General features: G+C 42.4%; 1 protein-coding gene across 1 annotated transcript in view; it reads right to left on the bottom strand.

The window, feature by feature from the left end:
- The window catches only part of TDRD9 (tudor domain containing 9), a 110772-nt gene that overhangs the window by 27058 nt on the left and 63074 nt on the right, over positions 1 to 20640 (bottom strand). The window contains exons 14-24 of the mRNA XM_012746467.3: positions 17462 to 17559; positions 16436 to 16567; positions 15433 to 15598; positions 15281 to 15344; positions 15143 to 15206; positions 14803 to 14847; positions 13769 to 13822; positions 7497 to 7613; positions 6295 to 6402; positions 4163 to 4263; positions 704 to 877 (exon numbers count right to left, since the gene is read on the bottom strand). Of these exons, the coding sequence (XP_012601921.1) occupies positions 704 to 877; positions 4163 to 4263; positions 6295 to 6402; positions 7497 to 7613; positions 13769 to 13822; positions 14803 to 14847; positions 15143 to 15206; positions 15281 to 15344; positions 15433 to 15598; positions 16436 to 16567; positions 17462 to 17559 (1123 nt within the window). The remainder of the gene's footprint in view (positions 1 to 703; positions 878 to 4162; positions 4264 to 6294; positions 6403 to 7496; positions 7614 to 13768; positions 13823 to 14802; positions 14848 to 15142; positions 15207 to 15280; positions 15345 to 15432; positions 15599 to 16435; positions 16568 to 17461; positions 17560 to 20640) is intronic.

Raw genomic sequence — 20640 nt, forward strand, 5'->3', positions numbered from 1 at the left:
ATTCTTCAGATTCCTGTCAAGTTCCTCCTGGCATTAAAAGGACTACAAATAACAAATGATATGGCCAAAAAGGCAAAGCAATTTGCCAGAAATACCAAAGGGTGATTTAATATGGTCCAAGAGAAAAAGAGCCATGAGCTCAATGGCAGGTGCCACTAACTCCTGGGCCAACCAGCCCCATACAGGTGGTCCTAGCCCTACCCGACCCAACCAGGCGGAGGGAGAAACACCACCAGGCAAGGGCAGTGCACTCTGGCAAGCAACTAGGTGCTCCCAACTGCAGCTCCATTTTGCCCCACTGTCTGCTCTGCTACAAACAAAGAACACTCCACTGTGCTTAATAAGAGAATTCTCAAAAGGAAATGGGTAACTGTAAGGAGGAAGAAAGGAAATTAACATTAGATTTCATACCTACTATTTACACTAAAAATTACATTAGTGATTTAACTCAATCCTTTCAACAACCTTGCACAATAGGTGTCACATCTATTAAACAGGTGAAAAAACCTGAGGTTCAGAGAGGTTAAGTAATGTGCTCAAGTACACACAGTGAGGACTTGATGAAAGCAGGACTCAAAGGCAGCGCCACCTGGCTATAAAGCTTTTAAAGTGAGCTAAAGCAAAGTCAGATCAACAGTCACTTTAAAATATTTGAAAACATGAAAGCAGGTGGAAAAAGTCTGCCCCTCCCTTCGGCAAATACCTCGTGCTCCTGAGCTTGGACACGCTCCCTCCTTGTACCTTCCCTTCAATCTCCTCTGCAGAGTGAACACTGAGCTCCAGCGAGACTTTCAGCTGCGACATCTTAATTGCCATATACACTGCAGGAAGCGTTTTAAATCTCTCCGTTGGATTACGCGAAAACTCCACAAAAGCTCTGTCCCACAAATGTAAATTAAAAGATAAACTTATCAGGCATCTGATAAAAAAGAACTGCATAGTCATTTCTCTTAAGATCAGACAGAAATTCTCACTGTCACATCTCTCCTCAAAATGCCAGTAACTCTTTAATCTATAATTACTCAATAACAAGTATTTATTGATTTCTTTAAAGGAAAATTATTCACTAAGAGAAATAAAAGTTACAATGGCATGCATTAAACTAAAACCAAATATATCCATTGTACAGCACAATGTAGAACAAACACTAAAGTCACATGAAATTTCCAGCTAAGAAATCTTAATTTTCATAATTATAACAGAATGACAGGTTTGCTTTTTTACTACTATAAAAGGCACAAGGAGACCCCCGAGTTTCCCTTGTCTGTGTGCAGGTGTCCTAACGTGCCTGGTCAAGACTTTAACCACAGCCACACAGACTTGTGACCCCTTGCGCTATTACAAAGCCACCTGGAAATGAGCTCTCTTGAGGAAACATGTCCTCCTGAGGAAACATGTCCTTTTGAGTGACGTGAAGGATGCCGAGCCCAGGAGCGTCAGGCGGGTGTGTCCTGAGCCGTCCTCTGCCCGCCGCTCCCCTGTGGCCCTCCTTTTCAGATGGCTCTTCCTCACTACCACAGGCAGGCATGTCTCCCACCCGCTGCCTGACTCACACACTTCCGTCTGAGGCTCGCTCTTGAGGAGGGCTCCTAAGTCTCTCCTTAGAAGTAATTTCTTTTAAACTCCAGACCTCAGCCCTCAGCACATGCCCCTTGCAGCCCTGTGCTCCTCAGCATCCAGGCCAGAAGACCTGACCCTCCTGGGCACCTCTCTCCTTTGTCCTCCACATGCAATCATCAGCCAGACCTAAGAGATCGTCCTTCCTGCCTGCTGCCTCCTTTCCACTTCAAATACTTCCAGGCTGGTCCACATTCTCGCTGCCTCTGCTGTGCCTGCTGCGAAGACTCCAGGCCTGGCCTCTTAGTCTCTTGTCTTGATCTAGTTCCACTTAACCCTGATTAAGGTCCAGGAAACCCAGTTCAGATCAGAACACTCGGGGCCTCCAAGTACCCACCTATTTCCATTCACACTCGTCAGTCTGCCACAGAAGACCACCCAAGAGACAGAGACTGGCCCTCCACAAAACAGGCTCCATCTGACACAAAGCAGCTCCCGCCCAGACACTGCCACATGCCCTGCATGGTCCTGCACTTTCCAGGTCCAGATCAGCTCACGCCCTCCTCTTGCCGGAGCACCAGCCCGACCCTGCTCCACCTGCCCTCCACCGCCAAGGCCTCGCATCCGACGTCCACCCCACAAGTCCAGAGTGGACATTACTGCACCCACACTGGGCCTCAGAGAGAACATCTTCTTGACTTTCTGGGTCTCTCTTTTGACCCTTCACAACAGGCAAATGTCTATGGAACCAATTTTATACTCTCCACCCCACCACTGAGCTGAAGCTTCTTATGGGATAAAACAGTGTGCTCAGGTCCCGCCTGTGCCCATGGGCCCAAAAGCCCTTTGCACCTCACACAAGTTCTGCATAAAGTAGGCCCGGCTGTATCCAAACCAGAATACAGTTCTTGTTCTTTAAATTACTCTTTTATATCTTTCTTTGCCTTTAAATACGTGAATACCAAGAACAGAATACCAGACAGAATACTATTACTTCCAAAAACATTGGCATGACATTTGTAATGTGACTAAAAAGCTGGAAACATGAGGAATGCAATAAAATACAAGTAAGTACCTATTAAGAGGTCCCAGACGGGAAGAATATGAAACAAATACAGAATCCAGGCCAGTAGCAAAGACAAGTGAACAAAGACATTGCAACCTTAGTGAGCACCCAGACCTCTGACCACTCAGTTAGTCAAAGGAACATCCACACACAACCGGAAACTCAACCAGGGTAAGTGGACTTTCAATATTCAAGAACTGTTCAGCTGTGATTCCAGGGTTTTTTCGTTTTTTGAGACAGAGTCTCACCCTGTTGCCTGGGCTAGAGTGCCGTGGCATCAGTCTAGCTCACAGCAACCTTAAACTCCTGAGCTCAAGCAATTCTTCTGCCTCAGCCTCCCGAGTAGCTGGGACTACAGGCATGCGCCACCATGCCCGGCTAATTTTTTCTATATATTTTTTGTTGTCCAGTCAATTTCTTTCTATTTTTAGTAGAGACAGGGTCTCGCTCTTGCTTAGGCTGGTCTTGAACTCCTGAGCTCAAACAATCCTCCTGCCTCGGCCTCCCAGAGTGCTAGGATTACAAGCGTGAGCCACCTCGCCTGGCCTGTGATTCCAGCTTTAAATATGTGATTTTTATACATGACTAAGAATATGACTGCTTATAATTTACATTAAAATATTTAAGAAAACTTCAGACATTATAAATTTAATTCATTAAATCTATAAGAGTGTTTGTAAGTATTTAGAAACGTTTTTCTTGTTAGGGTTATGAATCTGCTTTACGAGGGATGTATAGGCCTACAAAGAAAATGAATATAATTAATCATAGAAATTGGAACTTAAAATATTAGAGAGAATTAATACGAGCTGAAAATGAATTTGATGTGTTCCGTTTCAGTTAACTGGACATTAATCAAAGACAAAGTGAAAATATTCTTATTTACTAGACTGACAAAGCTTTTGTCAAGTTAAATAAAAATTTATAAAACATTTCTGTAACACTGGGAAACAATTTCTACCTTTAAAAATTAAAAATCAATTTTAAAACTATAAATAGTCTTTTTTGTGCATAAACATTTCTTGTTCAAAATAAAAATTTACATTGACACTCCAAAACATACCATTTGTTCCTTACCTGAAATTAAAACGGGGCCAAATGTAATTGAGTTTTTACAGTGTTTGTCTTCCAAACATATTTAGAACATATATGTTTTAATAATTATACACAGATACACTATTTGGGGGCATCCTCCTGGCCTACAACATAATGATTACTAGTGACTCACAAAGAAAATCCTGGGGACAAGTGTGTTGAAGCAAAGAGCACTTTCAGAGAATCAACCCCAGCACCACACTGACCACCCTGGCCACTGCCCACATAGCTCAGTTCCCCCCTTAGGAGCTCACTTAGTTGAAAGAAAAGATAAATTGCTACTAACAATAAGATAAACCAATGCTACATTTTAAGAGCTTCCTGCAGCAGCCTATGTGAAGACCCATTTACACATGCGTCCAGTTTTGAGAATTGCACCTGTAAACATTTAAAACTTTATGCCTCTTTCATAATTGCAGCTGATTACAAAAACATACTACTTACTTTGCACCATCAAATACAATGGATCTGACTTGCCCACATGGTCTAAAGAGAGACTGTAGCTGTTTGTGGTAGAGAAACCCGTAGGGAGGAATGTGCTTCAGCTGTCAAACATAACACAGCAACAATTACAGTGGGTGACAGGGAGCCAGCAAGGCAGTTATGACATTCATAAGTTCAAAGTGGCTGCACATTACTGTAGTTTACAAAAACTACAGTGGTTTTTGCAAACATAGTTTACAATCTTTAACCATAACATAGATACTCTATAGATCAGTGTCTTTAATGGCTTAATGACTTTTAAATTATAACTAAGGTTTAATAATAAAGGTTAAATAAACGCTAATTCTTACCCCATTAAAATAGTCTAGTAGTCTAATACAGCAAAATTAAGATTTCTGTTTTACTTTACCTTATAATAATCAAGCTGACTAAATATGTTTTAAAAATATAATATTTCCATATAAAGCACAATGAGAAAGTAAACTCTGAAGGACAAGGTACAGCTGAGCAGAGGAGTATTTCCTCACCACCAGAGCCAGAAGCAGCTCTCACCCTTGCAGCACGCGGGGCTGCTCACGCCTCCCAGCACATCCTGCTTCCTCCTGGACCAGAGTGACCTCTGTACTAGCTGCAGCTCTGCGTGGGGCCCCTGCCCAGTGAGCAGACCTGTCTGTCTCAGGGCCTGTGACAGTAGGTGAGGGCAGACATGGCTGGGACTCAGGTCCAAGCTCAAATCTTGTACTCCCTAAAGCTGTATGTCTCCTTAGCCAGGTTATGGAAGTGCTTTAAGACTCAACTGCCACATCATGAAATAAGGATGACAACGATAAATTCCCAATTCAAAGGGTTAGCGTGAGGCTCAGAAAAGAATAAGAAGTGCTTAACACACAGCCTCTCAAATAAGTGATGAACAGAGCCAGCTCTCATGTAGCTTCCATGACGCACAGGGTAGATAACTTCTGGCCCTGGGTGCACGGTGACTGGGCTTCATGTCACCAGGGTGAGTACAGCTCCATGTCTGAGGACGAGCCCCACAGGACCCTTCCCCTGTGCACGGCTAAAGGAAGAACATCACAAAGGGACCAAGGGATCAGAGAGGCGGCCAACGAAGGAGCTTAGTCCACCCTGAGGGCCAATAAGAATACCTGTCCCAGGCCAGCGAGCCGCAGCAGCTGTACAAAGCCAAAGACAGCCTTTTAAATTAAATCCCTTCCACAAGCATAAATTACATCTCAGCTGCCACTCTGGCCTCCAGTGTGAGCACCTGCCCCTCTCAGAGCTCATCAGAAAGCTCTGACTGGAACGCTCTGGTCACCTGTGACCCCCCCCCTTGTGAACTCATATTTCTTCAGTGACAGCAGTGGTGGTGGCATAAGCGGACGCCCGAGCGCTCTGATACTCCAGGCACTAACTTCAAGTGCTTTTCATATCCTTTGGTGGGTACAGGCAAGTACCACAACCAGACAGTTTGGGAACAGCCCGGTTCAGCTCCTGAAAGCTTTACTCCAGCTGTGAATCTCACTGCTGCCAATCACACGGCCTGCAGATGCTGGTCCAATGGTCAGTGCCTGAGGCTGGCCATGAGATTCAGTCAAGGCATTTACATGCTGATTTCCAGGCCATACCTCCTAGCTCAGATCTTGTGGGGCCCTCAAGTCTGAATGTATAAATCAGTAAATTAAATAAACACTCCCTTGGTGGTTCTGCTGGGCACCCAGGTTGGGGAAATCACTGGCTTAAACTAAGACCTAAGCTGCTGACAATAACATTTTATTTTGTGTAAAATGAAGTTGTCAAGCAACAAAATGTTTTTAAACTTATGGAGAAGTGCCTTAAATCCTTCAAAATGGCACACAATCAAATCAGCATTAGGCATGAACACAAATCCTCAAGGCTGTCCTCTAAGGCCAGGTCTGTAAAAAGGAAGCAAAAGACTGAGGGACAAGCGGGTGCATCTGAAAAGGCCAAACAAGCCCAACTTTCATTCCAGGGCAAGAGCCACCTGCCTTCGCAGAAATAGAGACAATCAGAGAAACGGAATATTCTGCACTTTCCACACTAAATTGAAGCTCCATGTGGAGACCACGGCTCAGCTACCACCCCAAGGAGGGCTGCCCACCCTTGGCACCTACCACGACAGTTGTCTTTGGGTCTTTGCCAGCCAGTTCCCGCACGGCCATCTCCTCATCAGGTTGTCCAAAAGTGAAGTAATTTGGATAAAAAGCACCTGCCAACACAACCTGGAAAAGAAGTTTATTTTCATGAAGTAACAGCATTATTTTATCAGTTATTCTCACCAACATCCTAACCTCATCCCAGCATGATATAACATCTATAAATGCAAGGGACAGGCATCTAGACCTTTCACTGACTAAGCAGAAAGTCACATTTCTGGTTATTTCGCCATAACAGAAACTCTTTATTCGCAGTCTTTCTTCAAAATAGCTTGAGTACTTCTCAGAATGAGGTTTAGGAAACAGCAGTAAGTTCAATGATGATACAAAGCCGCACGGGTTGGGCAAGTCTCTCCACCTTGTCTCTGGCACGCGTCTGCAGGTCTGGTACTCTAACGGATGTTCAAATAAAACTCCAACTGGGTAACTTAGACCCAGGGAAGCAGGCTGGCACCCAACATTCACCTCTGAAAAGCACTCTGCAAAGAGTCCCTTCTTCAATAAAAACATATCCTGTTTGAAACATACACCCATAGAAGACCCTCTCGCAGCCTTAGGCAATTGTATTGTACATCCAGAAAAACTCTCGTGTTCCAAGCACAGCCAGTTTACAAGCACCCACATTCACATGCAGTTCTGCACGTGTCAGCCAGCCCTCCTCCAAATCCTATAGCAGAAGCATCCTCCACCTGCCAGGACACATTTCCTTCCTCAAAACTCCTAAGCTTCCATCTAACTGCTAATGATCAGAATCCACGGCCTCCAAAGTTAAAATAATATATTCAGCGTAAAGAGATAGCTACATAAACTGAACAATATTAAGAGCATTTTCACTTTCTTAAAAGCTAAAACAGAATCTGAGCAATGATAACAGCTAGTGCTCTATACAAACACTCCCCTGGAAATCAGAAATGGGTCTGAATCCATCAAATAAATAAATAATAAACACTCTCTAAGTGGTTAATAAATAAAACAAACACTCTTTAGGTAGATCATCAACTTAATGACACAGAGAACAAAGGCAAGAATTTTTCTTGGTTCCCAAATACAGCGTAACACTGTGGATCTAAAATCAGAATGCAGGAGAAAGCACTTCCTCAACCATGAGACATGGGAAGCAGAAAGAATCAGTAAAGAAAAGCCAGGCGACTCCAGCACACCTGCAGGATGAATCGCTGCTTATATATGTACTCTTGGTCCATGACAGGTCGCCGCGAATCCACATACATGTTGAACTGTGAGACTCTATTCTTCAGTTCTTCATACAATTCAGCCACCTGAGAAAACATGTCAAAATCTGATATCTCAAAGCACATGTGTTATCAGAATAGTGAAAACTCTAGCAAGTAAGTGCACAATGGGGAAAGCATTAACACATTTATGGGATGAAATACTGCTATTAGAGCCATCTTATTAAAAATTAATAAGGAATGGAAAAGAATCAATATAATACTAACAGAAAATACCAAACACAAAGTCATGTATGTTTCATGATGCCAATTTACAAACACACCTCCCGCTGGACGCAGTGCCAAGGCGTAGCTGCAGTCCTCTGGGGGGCAGGACAGCGGATAACCGCTTCCCAGCTCTCTGCCGGGAACAGGCAATGCTTCTGTGATTGAAAACTGGGTAAGTGACCAATGGCAACAAAATAGTCCTTCCAAATGGAAAAGAATCAACATCCAGTTGTGATAAAGACTGTTTCATACAAACTGCCTAACTTTAAATGTACACACATCAAAATACATACCTGCAAATACCTCTGAGCTGATCATCAATTAAGTTACCACAAAATTATCTCAATATATTGCAAAAAGTGAAAAATGTGTAATCACAAGTATGAACATAAGTTGGGAGAAAACCACTAGAAAGAACTGAAAGGACAGAACTTAACAGCCATCATCTCCAAGGAAGGGAGAAGGCCTGGAGACTGGGAAGGCAGGGAGCACACTCAGATGCTTGCCTATGTACGCCTACATCACGGAATCTCCCATGAGACTGGGACCACAAGTAACTGTCCTAATTAAAAATCAAGCTACTAGCCAGGCGTGGTGGCTCACGCCTATAATCCTAGCTCTCTGGGAGGCCGAGGCGGGCGGATTGCTCGAGGTCATGAGTTCAAAACCAGCCTGAGCAAGACCCCGTCTCTACTATAAATAGAAAGAAATTCATTGGCCAACTGATATATCTATAAAAAATTAGCCAGGCATGGTGGCACATGCCTGTAGTCCCAGCTACTCGGGAGGCTGAGGCAGTAGGATCGCTTGAGCCTAGGAGTTTGAGGTTGCTGTGAGCTAGGCTGACGCCACGGCACTCACTCTAGCCTGGACAACAAAGTGAGACTCTGTCTCAAAAAAAAAAAAAATCAAGCTAAAGTTATGCCACTTTCTCTAAAATGCAAAAAAAAAATCAGAAATTAAAAATAAAAAGATTTAAAAACATTTCTTTCTACCTAGAAACTATCAAAACTCTTTTTAAAAACCCTTGAATGAAAGAGGAAACCATCACTAAAAGAATTACAGACAGGAACAAGATCCATACTTGTCGAAAATCAATGGGATGTGGACAAAACTGCTCACAATGAAATTCATAGCTTTAAATGCTTTTAATTAGAAAGACTAAAAATCTTAATGCATTAAATATTCATTTCAGGAAGACTGAAAAAGTAAACCAAGAGACAAAAGAAAACTAAATTAAAAGAAAAAGCAATCAATTATAACCCTCTATCCCTCCTATCCCCAAAAATCTACACAGTAAAACTGACAAAATCAAAAGTACATTGTCTGGGCCGGGCGCTGTGGCTCACGCCTGTAATCCTAGCTCTTGGGAGGCCGAGGCGGGCGGATTGCTCGAGGTCAGGAGTTCAAAACCAGCCTGAGCGAGACCCCGTCTCTACTATAAATAGAAAGAAATTAATTGGCCAACTGATATATATATATAAAAAAAAAATTAGCCGGGCATGGTGGCGCATGCCTGTAGTCCCAGCTACCCGGGAGGCTGAGGCAGGAGGATCACTCGAGCCCAGGAGTTTGAGGTTGCTGTGAGCTAGGCTGACGCCACGGCACTCACTCTAGCCTGGGCAACAAAGTGAGACTCTGTCTCAAAAAAAAAAAAAAAAAAAAAAAAAAAAAGTACATTGTCTGAAACTATAGTAAAACAGACTGAACATCTTGCAAACTGCACAGTGAAGTATTAATTCAGCAGGTCCAGGATGTCCAGTTCTAGCACATTCCAAAGACAGGTTTGGCCCTGGCCTAGCTCTTGAAAGGTAACAGCTAAGCCCTTGGAAATTACCCTGCCCAGTAAGAGTATCTTTGCCTACCTGTGCCTATCTTGTGTCTCACCAGATAGTTTATGCTAGAATGTGATTTATGAGATATCAGTTTAACCCCTGGAGGGGCTCAAGACTGAATAACTAAGGTCAGCCACACAGGCATTCCTGGCCTACAGGATCCTCAATAAAAACCCTGGACACCAAGCCACAGGTGAGCTTCCCTGGTTGGCAATACTTTACACTTGTTGTCACACATTGCTGGGAGAATTAATTGCTGTCCTTAAGACTCCAACAGGAGAGGACACTTAGAACCTGCACCTGGTCTCTCCCGGCTTCTCCCTAAGGGCCTTTCACCTTTGCTTAGTATAACAGCTTTTCTGAGTTCTGTAAGTCCTTCTAGAAAATCACTGAACCTGAAGGTGGCCTTGGGGACCCCTGAACACAAAAATATAATCAAGAAACAATGAGAGTACACAAATACCTGATATTCAGAAGGAGAAAGATGTTACTTGTTACCACTTGACTTGTTATGTGGTTGACATAACACTTGACTTGTTATGTCAAGTGGTAACTTGACATAGATCTGAATTAAATAAGAAATACTTAGAACTATACATCAATAAACTTAAAGATCTAGATAAAATGGATACTTGAATGAGAAATGTAACCCAACAAGAATGAAGCAAGAAGAGTTACAAACCAAAATGGATCAATGCTATGAGGGAAATTGAAAAAATTGTTTTTAAAAAATCTACCCCTCAAAAGTCACTGGTCTAGCCGGGCACGGTGGCTCACGTAATCCTAGCACTCTGGGAGGCCGAGGCAGGCCTCAAGGTCAGGAGTTCGAAACCAGCCTGAGCAAGAGCGAGACCCCGTCTCTACTATAAATAGAAAGAAATTAATTGGCCAACTAATATATAGAGGAAAAAATTAGCCAGGCATTGTGGTGCATGCCTGTAGTCCTAGTTACTTGGGAGGCTGAGGCAGGGGGATTGCTTGAGCCCAGGAGTTTGAGGTTGCTGTGAGCTAGGCTGACGCCATGGCACTCACTCTAGCCTGGGCAACAAAGTGAGACTCTGTCTCAAAAAAAAAAAAAAAAAAGTCACTGGTCCCAAATACTTTATGAATGGGTACTACAAAACATGTAAGAAACATATTTCCAGGCCGGGCGTGGTGGCTCACGCCTGTAATCCTAGCTCTCTGGGAGGCCGAGGCGGGCGGATTGCTCGAGGTCAGGAGTTCGAAACCAGCCTGAGCAAGAGCGAGACCCCGTCTCTACTATAAACAGAAACAAATTAATCAGCCAACTAATATATATAGAAAAAATTAGCCGGGCATGGTGGTGCATGCCTGTAGTCCCAGCTACTCGGGAGGCTGAGGCAGCAGAATCGCTTGAGCCCAGGAGTTTGAGGTTGCTGTGAGCTAGGCTGACGACGCCACGGCACTCACTCTAGCCTGGGTAACAAAGTGAGACTCTGTCTCAAAAAAAAAAAAAAAAAAAAAAGGAAACATATTTCCAGTTATTAAAATGCTAATTAAAAATATTCCTGGGCATAGAAAGAGGCTCACCCAAGGGTGGCATAAAGCTGACACTGAAATCTGATCGTGCTGTACATGCATGAGAGTGCACGCACACACACACACACACACACACACACATACACACACACAAACTGCAGGCCAATCTCACCTATGAATACAGAGGCAAAAATTCTAGAGAAAATATCGGTAATTAGAATCCAGCAATGTTTTGAGAGAAAATATTATAATCAAGCAGTTTACTCTAAGACACAGCTTGAATCAAAAGTAGGAAACCCACACTGCAGTTATTCATACAGTCATGCACCACACAGCTCAGTCAATGATAGACCACATAAGACTGGTGGTCCTGTAAGATTACAAGAAGCTGAAAAATCCCATTGCCAAGGTTGTTAGCAGTCACCACACAACATGTTACTCACATGTTTGTGATGATGCCAGTGTAAATAAACCTGCTGTGCTGCCAGTCATATAAAATTCCAACACGCAGGCCGGGCGCGGTGGCTCACGCCTGTAATCCTAGCTCTCTGGGAGGCCCAGGAGGGCGGATTGCTCAAGGTCAGGAGTTCGAAACCAGCCTGAGCAAGAGCGAGACCCCGTCTCTACTATAAATAGAAAGAAATTAATTGGCCAACTAATATATACAAAAAATTAGCCGGGCATGGTGGCGAATGCCTGTAGTCCCAGCTACTTGGGAGGCTGAGGCAGGAGGATTGCTTGAGCCAGGAGTTTGAGGTTGCTGTGAGCTAGGCTGACGCCACGGCACTCACTCTAGCCTGGGCAACAAAGCGAGACTCTGTCTCAAAAAAAAAAAAAAATTCCAACAAACAATATGCACAGTACATAATACAGTTGATCCTTTGAACTTCACAGGTCCACTTACACATGGAATTTTTCTAAGCAAACTCAGATAAAAAATACAGCATTCATGGGATGTGAAACCCAAGTATATGGAAGGTCTAATTTTTGTATACATGGGTTCCACAGGGCCAATGTGGGCCTTGAGCATGCATGCATTTTGTTATATTTAGGGGTCTTGGCACCAATCCCCCAAGTATACTAGGGCATGACTATACTTGATGATAATAAACAACTGTGTTACTGGTTTATATGTTTACTATACTATACTTATATCATTATTTTAGACTCTATTCCTTCTATTTATTGAAAAAAAAAATGCAGCTGGGAGCAGTGGCACATGTCTATAATCCCAGTACTTTGGGAAGCCAAGGCGGGAGTATCACTTGAGGCCAGGAGTTTGACACCAGCCTGAGCAACATAGTGAGATCCTGTCTGTACAAAAAATACAAAAATTAGTTGGGCATGGTGGTGCTCACCTGTATTCTTAGCTATTTGGGAGGTTGAGGCAGGAGGATTGCATGAGCCCAGGCATTTGAGGTTGTAGTAAGCTGTGATGGCACCACTGCACTCTAGCCCAGGTGACAAAGTGAGATCCTGACTCAAAAAAAAGGTAACTGTGAAACAGCCTCAGGCAGGTCCTTGGGGGGCATCCCTGTAACTGCCCCTGAAGACCTCCCAGCAGGACAAGACACAGAGGCAGAAGATAGGGATTTTGATGACCTTGACCCTAGGCTAGTATATGTGTTTGTGTCTTAGTTTTTTAACAAAAAAGTTTCAAAATTAAAAAATAAATTTAAAAATTTTTAAATAGAGAAAAACTTATGGAATAAGGATATAAAGAAAGAAAATATTTTTATATAACTATACAATGCATTTGTGTTTTAAGCTAAGTGTTATTATAAAATAGTCAACAAGTTAAAAACAATTTAAAAGTTTGTAACATAAAAGTTACAGTAAGCTAAGGTTAATTTGTTATTGAAGAAAAAATTTTTATCCATTCAGTGTAGGCTAAGTGTACAGTGTTTATAAAGTCTACAGTGGTATACAGTAATGTCCCAGGCCTTCATACTCACTTACCACCACTCACTGACACCCAGAGCAAACTCCAGTCCTGCAAGCTCCAGTCATCATAAGGGCCCTACATGGGTGTACCATTTTTTATCTTTTATATCATATTTCTGTTGTACCTTCTCCAGTTCAGATACACAAATACTGATCCTTGAGTTATGGTTGTCGACAGCAGTCAGCGCAGCAACACGCCGTACAGGTGCACAGCACGGGAGCAGCCGCACACAGCCCAGGTGTGTAGCAGGCTGCACTGCCTAGGTTTGCATTCAGGACACTCTGTGGTGTTTGCACAACAACAAAATCACCTAATGACTCGCTCCTCAGAATGTATCCTCATCAGTAAGTGATGAATGACTGTATTAATAGGTTAAAAATAAAAAGAACCTATATTTTTCTTGATATATAATGAAAAGACATGTAATGAGATTACACATCCATTCCTCATCAAACCATACATGGGGGGAAAAATTCCTTAACTCGAAAAAGAGTATCTATTAGAAACTCAAGTAATTACCATATTTAAAGATGAAAACACCACAGGCACTCCTACTAAAACACTGGAAGCAATCAGGAAATGTACTCTTACATTTATGTACTCTTTACAAGGCTCTTACTGCCCTGTATTATTGGTACTTAATAAACATTTGATAATTCAACTTCATTTGCATTCAGTCAAAATATTCAACTTACCTCTCTAATTCTCTTGATTTGAATGTAATTTAACCGTCCCCAGTCAAGCTCATCCTTTAAATACAGAAAAGCGTAATATTCAACATTAAGGTAGCAAATTGGAGTTTAATTTGGCTACTGTAATACATGTTTCATCTAAAACTTTAATGATGAATTTAAAGCACTGAGATGTTCAACAGTGTATTCAAGTTGACCACAGTAGTCTTTGTCCAGGTGTATCCAATTCTGCACTGACAGCATAAATGGAAGACCTCAACCATAAATGTTACACAGGAACTCTTCTTATGAGTTTTACTGTCTCAAAAATTACACACACCTTGATTATCTTGGGAACAGACTGCATACCAACAAGAAAAATAATACAGCTGAGTCTTTACTAGGCAGCTTTAAAGGGTAACTAACTCGTACACTTACTGGTAGAGACGTATCTAGGCACGGCAAATCTAAACACACAGACCTACAGTCATTTCAATCTAGTCATTTAGTAGAACAGAAGCTGACCCAAAAGAGAATAAAACAGAGGCTAACAGGGCAAGTTTCTTTGAAGCCCATTATGTAAAACTAAGCTGAAAACAGTAAAAGCAAAGTTTACAAGGCTCTTAATTTTGAACCAACATACCCCGCCCAATACCCACAGGCAGCCATCCCCAGCCTTTTTGGCAGCAGGGACTGGTTTCATGGAAGACAATTTTTCCACAGACCTTGGTAGGGTGGGGGCAGAGTGGCACAGCAGAGCTTTGCGGCCAGGGGTTGGGGACTGCAGCCCCCAGGTATGGAATACACATAGCCAGAGAAGCTACCAACACCACACAAAGATGTGAAGCAAGCAGCACCGCTTGCCCCCCAAGCCTGGAGCTGCCCCCTCCCTGCCCAGGGGTGACAGACACCAAAGGACCAGGCCACTGAGATCACCACCTGCCACCCTATGGACAGCCTCTGGCGCTGGGTGGTCACGTTCACATGCAGAAATCAAGCCGAGACAGTCCTCTGTCACGCACAGTCATCTACAAAGGAACCGGGAATCGGCGACCAACCTTTGGATGCCGCAGCTCTCCTCTCTGTCTGCAAGCCTGCCATGTCTGGAATACAGGATCCAGAGTCTCAAAATAACATATTAGCAAAGTCCACTTCCAACACATTGTGACCACAGAAAACTTAAAATTTAATTCTTTCAATCAACTTCATAAAACTGGACTCCCACCACAACCCACTTCCTCCAGCAGTTTGTTTATTTAATGTTGGACACCAACAACCCTAACAACACTTTCATGAGAGAAAGCACATTCTCTTTCTACCTCACAGGTTATGGTATGAAAATGTTACACTAACAACCTGTGGTAGCTGCTTTCGTAAGTGACACGACAGAAAACTTACTTTAAATGCCTCAACCAGTGCGATACAGTCACTCTTACTATTGCCAGAGAAATTCACTTTGCTCCTAAAACAGATAACAAAAAGTGTCATCCAATGCCACTGAAACAAAGCAGCACTTCAAATATGAATGTTAAATACCTATATCCATCAAGATGCTGCCGGAAAGGCATTGCAAAAAAATTCTTCAAAGAAAGAGCTGCCGCTAACAACAGAAAAAACATAGAGAATGTAAGATTATTAGAGTGGCATTATATAAACTTTCATTAGCATTTATTCACTCTCACACTTACCTATAATAAGACATTCATCTAGACATCCAAATACATGTCCAAGGACTATGAGTTTACCAAGGTGCTGGTTAACAGGAAGCTGGGCCAAAACTCTTCCTAAGAAGGTCAATTCACCGTCATGGGGGTTCTCCTCTTCTCTCTGCCCGCTGACCGCAAGTGCACCAACCTTTATAAAATACATGAGTGCCATAAGCAAGCAGTGACTCAGTCATACTTTTTCCTTAAGGCAAAGAGTCCAAAACAAGAAATAAAGACCAAATTTTGGTAAATAAGGTTCTAAAAGACATCTAAAATCAACTTATGAAAGGGTGATGCTACCAAAATAATTGTTTTTAATTTGCTCTTGAAACTTAAAACACATTTCACTATTTTTGAAAAAAGATACTTCCACAAAAATCTACTTAACTCACAATTTAACAAATATGGCATGCACAGTATTAAATGAAGAATCCCAACAACCATATCATGGTGGCCACTCATAACAAAAACTTACTACACTATGTATGGAAAAAAAAATTCCTTAATTTGACACAGTATATTTCATAGAAACCCAAGTAGGTATCATATATTCCCAGAGGAATATGAGATAATATATGATAACGCCAGAGGCGTCCTCAACTCCAAGGGTCAGAAGCGGAATGTCCACAGCTTCTGTCCACAGAAAACACTATTTGTATGTAGACCGAGATACATCCAGTGCCAGGGCCATGGCTGCAGTCTCAAGAGCAGAGTGAGAGTCAGGTGTGGTAGGAAGAGCAGGCTCTCCCAGCTCCAGAGGTGGGTGGGAGGGGAGGAGAGGAAAGAGCAGAGGTGGTGAGTTCCACCAAGATGGCTGACAAACCGGCTCTAACAGCACGGCACGCACAGAACCTACAGTCAACCACCACTTAGCACACACTTTTTCAAGCATATGCGGATCATTTACAACAGTTGAAATACCTTACAGACAAGCACATTATGAAACTCATGTTTTTCCAGCACTAACACAGTTTGGCAGTCCTACCTCCTTCAGCAGAAGTATCGTGCGCTCGATGTCACTCAGACGAGGAGGAGAAAGGGCAGTTGCCAGCAAAGCTCTTGGTTCACCCATGTCTAGTAATTTCACTTTCAAGATTGTGCTTCCCAATGGACAGCGCTGGAAAGAACAAAACAAACTTAGAAATAATAAAATAACTAAATCAATTAGTCTATTCACATGACTAGTGTGAGAGAGAAAGAGGAGAGAAAAAGAGAAGAAAAATAGGATCAAGAAAAAGAGGAGGCCGGGTGCTGTGGCTCACGCCTGTAATCCTAGCTCTTGGGAGGCCGAGGCGGGAGGATTGCTCAAGGTCAGGAGTTTGAAACCAGCCTGAGCAAGAGCGAGACCCCGTCTCTACTATAAATAGAAAGAAATTAATTGGCCAACTGATATATATATAAAAAATTAGCCGGGCATGGTGGCGCATGCCTGTAGTCCCAGCTACCCGGGAGGCTGAGGCAGAAGGATCACTCGAGCCCAGGAGTTTGAGGTTGCTGTGAGCTAGGCTGACGCCAGGGCACTCACTCTAGCCTGGGCAACAAAGCGAGACTCTGTCTCAAAAAAAAAAAAAAAAAAAAAAAGAAAAAAAAGAAAAAGAGGAGACAGGAGAGAGAAAAAAGAGGAGGAGAAAAAGGAAAAAGAGACAATGATGGGAGAGAAAGAGAAGAAAAAAGGAAGCAAAAAAGGGCAACAAAGTATAAAAAAAAGTAGATCCCATAATTAAGTATAAAAGGAAACAGAAAACAACAACATTTAAGGACAATCCTATTACAGAACCGGACACCAGGAAGCATTCCTGTCGTCAGTCAAGAAAGTAAAACTCGAGTGAAGGCCCCAGTCAGCAGCCTGAGGCTCGCTCACTGGTAAGAAGCTGGTGCTGTGACTGGATAGTATGGTCTAACAATGACTTCCTGGAATCAAAACTGTACAACACTCAGAATTATGTTACTTACACTGTTCAATAAAACTTTATATAAAAAATCAACTTCAACAATGATCGAAGTGAATTACCAGCATCTCTGGAACAACATGATCAGGGATGGAGTTGTCCCAGAAATCCTTGTGGATCAGTCTGTAACAGTATCCTCTAGACACTCGTCCGGCACGGCCTTCAGGGAGAGACGTGCAAACACCACTGGGCATTAATTACTTTAACATCAGCATGAAGATGTGTGTAAGAACAGCCATTAAATATTAATTAAGAAAAACCTTAATTATCTTCTATCAGACCTGGTCAGGTAAAACTTTAGAATAAGCTGGTGAATTCTTAAGTTATTCTTATTCTAAACAAGTTATTCTAAATAAGAATAGCTATGGCAAAAAGTTAGAATAAAGCTAGAGAAGACGAAGTACAGACTTCTCAGTGACTCCTATTATTGAATCCAACTCATACTTCTGAAGAAAACCACCTTGGCCCACATGCTGCAGAAACCAAACATTTCAAATAACACGCATTTCCTGCAAACGCACAGTCCATACTAGAAGGTCACAAGGGTGGCGACAGGCCCCGCTAGGAGATGCAGGAGGCCGTCAGGCAGCTGGGGCTTGCCTACTTCCACACCTGCTGTCCCAGCACTGCTGCAAAGCTCTCTCCAGCTGCAGGTGCTTCCCGTTAAACCACTGAGAGTGAGGATGCAAACCGTGAGTCTGTCACGTGTGGAGTAGCAACTCTTCCATCCTAACACAAAACGAAGTCAACTAAGGAGAGAGAGTGGAGGGAGGGCAGGAGATATCCTTAATATTAATAAATTCTCAGATTTAAAAGAAAAGGAGGCATCCAAGGAGCTTTCCTCCCCTGCCTCCAGGGTCAGGAAAGATTGAGGGGGAGTCTAGACTTCTGGCCCTGCCCCCCACCTGCCTTCTCCTGGTAGCCCCCCCTCACTGCCAGGAGACTGTGGGGGCCTGGACCTCCTCCTCCTCCACAACCACCTCCACACACCTTATTTGCAAATGACAGGATGGTCTAAGAAAATCCCAAAGAAATCACAAAAACAAACCGAAACAATCCTCCCACAACTAATTGGTGAATTCAGCTGGATACATTCATTGGTGAATTCAGTTGGATACCATGCAGGATACAAAATTAACACAAAAAGCAATCACGTTTCTAGATACTATTAGGTTGTTAAGTATGGAATGTCTGATTTCTTTAAGTACTAAGTTTGACAGTTATATCTCTGACATTTCACTTTTGACGCTTGTTTTTTGTTTTTTGGGTTTTTTTTAATTTCGGCATATTATGGGGGTACAAATTTTAAGGTTTCAAAAAAGTGCCCCTCCCTTCCTCCCCCCACAAGTCTGAGCTTCCAGCGTGACCATCTTCCTGACGGTGCACACCTCACTCATTATGTATGTATATACCTGCCCCACTCCCCACTCCCACCTCCTCGATACCCAATTACTGTAGTTCCTATGTGTCCATTTAGGTGCTGCTCAGTTAATACCAGTTTGCTGGTGAGTATATGTGGTGTTTGTTTTTCCATTCTTGGGATACTTCACTTAGTAGTATAGGTTCCAGCTCTAACCAGGAAAATATAAGATGTGCTATATCATCGTTGTTTCTTAGAGCTGAATAGTACTCCATGGTATACATATACCACATTTTATTAATCCATTGTTGGATTGATGGGCATTTGGGCTGTTTCCACAGCCTTGCAATTATGAATTGTGCTGCTATAAATATTCGGGTGCAGGTGTCTTTTTTGTAGAGTGTCATTGGGTCTTTTGGGTAGATGCCCAGTAATGGGATTGCTGGATCAAACAGTAGATTCACTTGTATCGCTTTAAGGTATCTCCATATTGATTTCCACAGAGGTTGAACTAGTTTGCAGTCCCACCAGCAGTGTAGCAGTGTTCCTCTCTCTCCGCATCCACGCCAGCATTTATTGTTTGGAGACTTTTTTATAAAGGCCATCTCACTGGAGTTAAGTGATATCTCATTGTGGTTTTGATTTGCATTTCTCTGATGATTAGAGATGTTGAGCATTTTTTCATATGTTTGTTGGCCATTCTTCTGTCTTCTTTAGAAAAGTTTCTGTTCAAGTCTTTTGCCCACTTTTCAATAGGGTTATTTGATTTTTTTCTTGCTGATTTTCATGAGTTCTAAGTAGATTCTAGTTATCAGCCCCTTATCAGATGCGTAGGATGCAAAAATTTTCTCCCATTCTGTAGGTTGTCTGTTTACTTTCACAACTATTTCTTTGGCTGTGCAGAAGCTTTTAGTTTGATCATGTCCCATTTATTTATTTTTGTTGCTGCTGTGATTGCCTTTGGGGACTTCTTCATAAACTCTTTGCCTAGGCCAATGTCTAGGAGAGTGTTTCCAACATTTTCCTCTAGAGTTCTAATAGTTTCATACCTTAGGTTTAAGTCTGTTATCCAGCGTGAGTTGATTTTTGTGAGAGGCGAAAGGTGTGGGTCCTGCTTCAGCTGGAAGTCCCGGCTACAGCAATCAGACAGGAAAGTGGAATTAAAGGTATCCAAATAGGGGCAGAAGAGATCAAACTTTCACTGTTTGCTGATGATATGATATTGTATCTAGAAAACCCCAAGGATTCAACCAAGAAACTCCTGGAACTGATAAATGAATTTAGTAAAGTCTCAGGATACAAAATCAACACACAGAAATCAGAGGCATTCATATACGCCAACAACAATCAAATTGAGAACCAAATCAAAGACTCAATTCCCTTCACCATAGCAACAAAGAAATTAAAGTACTTAGGAATATACTTGACCAAGGAGGTAAAAGACCTCTACAGGGAGAACTATGAAACACTGAGGAAGGAAATAGCAGAGGATGTAAACAGATGGAGATCCATACCATGCTCGTGGGTCAGCAGGCTCAACATCATTAAAATGTTTTTTGTTTTTTAATTGTGAAGATATATCCTCATTCTTTCAAATTCATGTTTTGACTTGTGATTACCTTTCAAAAAATTTTTAGAGTAATTTTTGTGAAACCATGGATAAGTCAAAAATTAGTGTTATTTTCTAATATGAGATCCATCATGGAACCAATGCAGTGTGGACAGCTCAAAATAGCAACGAAATGTATGGGAAGGGTGTGGCTGATGAACACACAGTATGTCGATGGTTTGAGAAGTTTCATTCTGGTGATTTTAATCTCAAAAATAAGCCATGTGTGTGACCTGAGACCAAGGTGGATAATGATGAGTTGAAAGCTGTAG

Source organism: Microcebus murinus, chromosome 6 (genome assembly GCF_040939455.1).
Source record: "Microcebus murinus isolate Inina chromosome 6, M.murinus_Inina_mat1.0, whole genome shotgun sequence".
Taxonomy (NCBI): Eukaryota; Metazoa; Chordata; class Mammalia; order Primates; family Cheirogaleidae; genus Microcebus; species Microcebus murinus.